A 5,109-nucleotide genomic window follows, 5' to 3' on the forward strand; every position below is an offset into this window, starting at 1 on the left:
CAAATATCGTATTTCTCTCCAAAAAATAAACATATATACATGATATATATTGGGGTTGGGTTGGACTAAAATCACACAATGTCCAACAATAATTTTGTTTAGAACCACATTCATTAGAATTAAACTTAAAACTATCGCTTAATTATAAATCAGAGAAATAGAATAACAAACGACGTTGATCCTAACAAAACAAAATATGAATGAGAAATGAATGGAGGGCAAAGTGGTAATTCAAAAAAAAAGTGATATCAATCAATATACAAAAGAGTAAAGAAACAAAATCATGTGATTCCCTCATATTTTTTAACCCCATGACCTTTTATCATGTCTCCATCCCATCTCTCCCTCTCTCTCACTGTCAACCTCTTTTCATTTCAACAGAAACCCTACAAGTTGAGGAGAGACTTCATTCCCACTTATTACCCATTTACCACTCAATCTCTCTCTCTCTCTCTCTCTCTCTCTCTCTCTCTGAGTTTGTAGGCCTGGAAGGAACTGAACTGCTCCCCCTTTCTCCGGAAAAAATTTCTAGCAATCTCTCAAAATGTTCCCATAAAACAAAGTAATGAACAAAAGCCACCCCACATCATAATCTCTTTCAAAGGGTTTCTAGTATTGATCAAACAACTATTCAAAAGAAACCTCGGAAGAGTGGTATATGTAGCAGAAAGAAAAAAGAAACAGGTTATATCTAATACATAGCTATAGCTAGCTAGTTAACCCTGCTCCTCTTTTCTCACCTGATCTATCTATATAAAATCCTCATCCTCATTCCTCAACCATATGATTGAAACCGCAGCTCAATTGAGCATCTAGCTAGCTAAGTGATCTACATGTTCTTTGATTTCTTCTAGTTACCCATCCATGGATTCACTTCAAGAATTTGACCCTTCCAACCCATCAAATACTTCAAGCATTAACATCAACATCAACACTACCATCGCTACCAACTCATCCTCCTCCTCATCGTCATCATGCGCCACCCTCAGCCGCTATGAGAACCAAAAGCGGCGAGACTGGAACACCTTTGGGCAATACCTCCGTAACCACAGGCCGCCACTGTCCCTCTCGCGGTGCAGTGGGGCCCACGTGCTTGAGTTCCTCAGGTACCTGGACCAGTTTGGGAAGACCAAGGTGCACATCCAGCTGTGTCCCTTCTTCGGGAACCCTAACCCTCCTGCACCGTGCCCCTGCCCTCTGCGGCAAGCTTGGGGAAGCCTCGACGCCCTCATCGGCCGCCTCAGAGCCGCCTTTGAAGAGCACGGCGGGAAGCCTGAGGCAAACCCTTTTGGGGCTCGGGCTGTGAGGCTTTATCTGCGTGAGGTTCGAGATTCTCAGGCCAAAGCCAGAGGAATTAGCTACGAAAAGAAGAAGCGGAAGCGCCCACCAGAGAGTAGCACCAGTAGTACTAATAGTACTGCTAGTACTGTTCTTCCAGTTCAAGCAATACTGCCCCCTGCTCCTCCCAGTGCAAGCTAATAAGTCAGTAAAAAGCTGTTTGGTTTTTTGATTTCCTATCAAAATCTTCATTGATTAATTAATTAATTAATTCTCTCTATCATACATCCAAATAATTGTCTTTGCCCTAGCTATATTAATAAGCATTATTAATTGTTTTGGCTAATAATAAACTTGATAAAGGACAAATTAATTCAAATTAAGAGTAATAGCTGTGATTTGCTACACGCTTATCAAAAGTGGGTATGCTCGCTTAACTTAATTCTTCATATAACCAATTACTATATTAATGAGTATTATTAGGGAAGCACATTATTCGCACTCCATCGAAAGATTAATTGTTACTGTGTTTCTTAGCAGGCGGAACAACTTATGTACAAGTATCAACAACTGGGTGTATGCTCTTTCGCTCTGCCTCTGTTGTCTTGTGATATCACAGATGAGTTTATGTTGTCATCTTTTGCATTTTTAAGTTTATATATCTACACTCAGGGTTTTTTTTTTTCTTCAGAAACATGCTTAATTGGAGTTTCAGATATTGAAAAATTGAATTGATAAGCAAACAGGAGTTGCACTGTATGCTGGGAGTAATGAATATTATATATATGTACTAGTTCTAGTTGCACGTAGGAGAGGGTTTTTTGTGACTTAGCATAAAATATGTCATAGATATGTACTATAAAAGGTCAATTGGTGAGAAGTAATAGATTTGCAGATCATGTTCTATGTCTCCTTTTGAAAATTTTCATATTTTTAATGCGTGTTAGCAAATCATTGAGGAGTTTGGTGGGTATGACTTTTCAGGAGGTCGATCCTTTGTCGGATTTGTCTAGCACAATGTATATACAGTCTCTACTTTACATATAGAGGTCAATATTTCTTCTTTAATTTGTTTCCTCCATTAGATTGGATTGTTAGCTTTTCGATCATCACTGTGGAAGTGGAAGCAGTAGAGTGGAGAGAGAACAAACCCTTTCAATTACAAATGCAAATATGCAATCGGTGCATGATGAAGTTTCTGGAAGAATAGTTTATGAATGTTTTATACTCATTCACAATATATATGCATGTGGGAAGATATATGGGACTTTGCCAATATGAGCTGTGCTTCATTTATTATGCAAATATCCACAACCCATTTGTCGAATGCGTCATATCACTCCTTGATGTTTGTTACCAAAAGAGGAGAAATACATTAAAGAAGTGAAGTATTATAATCTTTTCATAATCAATATCAAGCTAGCTAGTCCATTTAAAATATTAAATATCCCATGCATTCAAGTCAATCGAAGGTGTTAATCAAGGAAGAAAATATCGATAATATCGATAATATCGGCAAAATATCGCCGATATTATCGTTTTTTTGGAGGTCCGAAATTTTTTTAACTATCCAAATAATTTTCATCAAAATATCACGATATTATCGATAATATCGATAATATCGCGATATTTTCAATATTATCAATAATATCGCAACATAATACTAAAATATACTTATATATGTTGAGAAAACTCAACACATACTTCACTTGATCATAGCCCAAAGGCCGAACAAGCTTGGTTTTTCTCAGCAGGAGGATGTGGGTTTTATAGGAAAATTTGCTTGCTCACTGCCCTCACATGGGCGATGTGGGACTCGCCCAATGGGAGAGAAAATCAGAATTTTCGGTCGAAAATTTACACCCACTTTAAACAGCCATAACTTTGTCAAACCTCAACGAAATCAAGCAAGACAAAAACGAAAGTTGTAGCCCTCGAAGAGACGAAGAGAATGGTACCTCACACGACGTCTGAATCGTCGTGGTTTGGCCGGAAAATTCCTCGAAAGTCACTGAGGTCGCCGGAAACTGGGTAAGATTCAAATGAGTATAACTTTTTCAATACTCAACGAAATTGAGTGAAACAAAAAGGAAAGTTGTACTACTCGATGAGACGAAGAGATTGATACCTTAAAAGCCGGCCAACTCGCCGTGGTTTGGCCGGAAATTGTCTCGAAAGCCACTGAGGTCGCCGGAAACTGGGTAAGATTCAAATGAGTATAACTTTTTCAATAAGCAACGAAATTGAGTGAAACAAAATGGAAAGTTGTAGCCCTCGAAGAGACGAAGAGAATGGTACCTCACACGACGTCTGACTCGTTGTGGTTTGGCCGGAAATTGCCTCTAAAGCCACTGAGGTCGCCGGAAACTGGTAAGATTCAAATGAGTATAACTTTTTCAATACTTAACGAAATTGAGTGAAACAAAAAGGAAAGTTGTACTACTCGACGAGACGAAGAGATTGATACCTTGCACGCCGGCCAAAATTCAATTGACACACTCCTGGCTTCCAAAATTCAATTCTTTTATTTTATATAAACTTGAAAAAAACATAATCGGCATCCAAATTAAAGTTTAGTCTTATTCAATGTATTGATTTTCAATCGTTAATTGATATACTATAATTTGGAACTTCAACGCCTAGACGCATGCTTATGTGTAAGAAATTTAAAGTGTCAAATTCGGCACATTATTCTTCATCATTTTATTCACTTTCCTTTTTTTTTTTTTTAATATCCTAAATAAAACCTCCAAATATTGTACTAATTAATTATATATAAATGATTATGGTGTGTTTAAACTTCTTTCATTAATTATTACATATTTTCTACACTCACAATGTTTGCCAGCTCGCTATATAATCAACTTAAATCAGTTAAATCCATCATGCAATGCATTTCCTTCCAATTTTTTGTGATAAACTAATAGATAATTGACTAAATAAACATCCTACAAAGTTTCATTAAAAATTTCCAAGTTTTTCTTACAATTTCCGTGGTTTCCATGTAATTTTTATCGATATCGATATTATCCCGATATTTCCATCGATATTTCCGTGTTTTCGGACTACCGATATTTCCGATATTACCGATATTTTCTTCCTTGGTGTTAATTAGGGCTTGTAACTTCAGATTGAGAAAATTTACCCTGAGATTTGATTCTCTTGTCTCTCAATATCGTCTGTATAAATAAAAGTAAACTAAAGATAAGAAAGAAAAAAAGTTGCATGAGAGAAGTACAATAAATAAACTAATACTAAGATTATATTATCAAACCTTATGTGAATTTAAATTTAAACATCTAAGAATATAATAATGAATTGAATTGCATGAGAGTATAATAATACCAAAGTATTTCAAACCCTATGTTAAGCATTATAAATGAGATGGATTTTATTCAAGCATATCTAGGTGATAGTGTAGCTTGGTGATAATCATGAGGAGGATGAGATGGACTTATTCAAGCATCTGATAAACACTATGTATCAAACCTTATTTAAGTTCACAAGCTTGCACATAGTAACAGAAGCATTTATAAAGTTGCGCTTGTGCATACTGGTTTGATTTAATCTAAGTTCTGCAATATTGAAGTGTTCTCTGCCGCGCTAGACTTTTAATCTGAGTTGTGCATTATGATATGTTTTTCTTATATCTGGGAGATTATTTAGAGTATAGTAAATTGAAGGAAACATAATGGATACAAACTAATGCAGAATTTTTATATAAGGATGTCAAGTGGTACCAAATTTAAGGTTTAGCATGTAATTGAAGGCAGACCATAAGGAAGAGACTTATGTATGATATAGATATTTGCTATGTAAGAGATGATAATT

General features: G+C 36.0%; 1 protein-coding gene and 1 long non-coding RNA gene across 4 annotated transcripts; one reads left to right on the top strand and one right to left on the bottom strand.

Moving 5' to 3' along the window:
* Positions 1-373: 373 nt before the first annotated feature.
* LOC126606379 (protein LIGHT-DEPENDENT SHORT HYPOCOTYLS 4) lies at positions 374-2,172 on the top strand. Of its 3 annotated transcripts, XM_050273755.1 has the most exons (3): positions 374-1,482; positions 1,819-1,854; positions 1,970-2,172. In XM_050273755.1, the coding sequence occupies exon 1, from the start codon at positions 865-867 to the stop codon at positions 1,477-1,479; it is 615 nt and encodes a 204-aa protein (XP_050129712.1). In that variant the 5' UTR covers positions 374-864; the 3' UTR covers positions 1,480-1,482; positions 1,819-1,854; positions 1,970-2,172. The 3 variants fall into 3 exon arrangements, with proteins under 3 accessions (XP_050129712.1, XP_050129711.1, XP_050129710.1); XM_050273754.1 differs by having other exon boundaries at positions 1,816-2,172; XM_050273753.1 differs by having other exon boundaries at positions 376-1,482; positions 1,819-2,172.
* A 1,062-nt stretch (positions 2,173-3,234) lies between these two features.
* LOC126606381 (uncharacterized) lies at positions 3,235-4,380 on the bottom strand. Its single transcript, XR_007617197.1, has 4 exons — positions 3,746-4,380; positions 3,577-3,645; positions 3,407-3,475; positions 3,235-3,305 (listed from the first exon to the last, which is right to left on the bottom strand). It is a non-coding gene; the product is annotated as an uncharacterized LOC126606381 (long non-coding RNA).
* Between the last annotated feature and the right edge of the window lie 729 nt (positions 4,381-5,109).

This window comes from Malus sylvestris, chromosome 16 (assembly GCF_916048215.2).
Source record: "Malus sylvestris chromosome 16, drMalSylv7.2, whole genome shotgun sequence".
Classification (NCBI taxonomy): Eukaryota; Viridiplantae; Streptophyta; class Magnoliopsida; order Rosales; family Rosaceae; genus Malus; species Malus sylvestris.

Bases quoted from the DNA above. Each gene is read 5' to 3' on its own strand.
- LOC126606379 (XM_050273754.1), top strand. From the start codon at position 865: ATGGATTCACTTCAAGAATTTGACCCTTCCAACCCATCAAATACTTCA.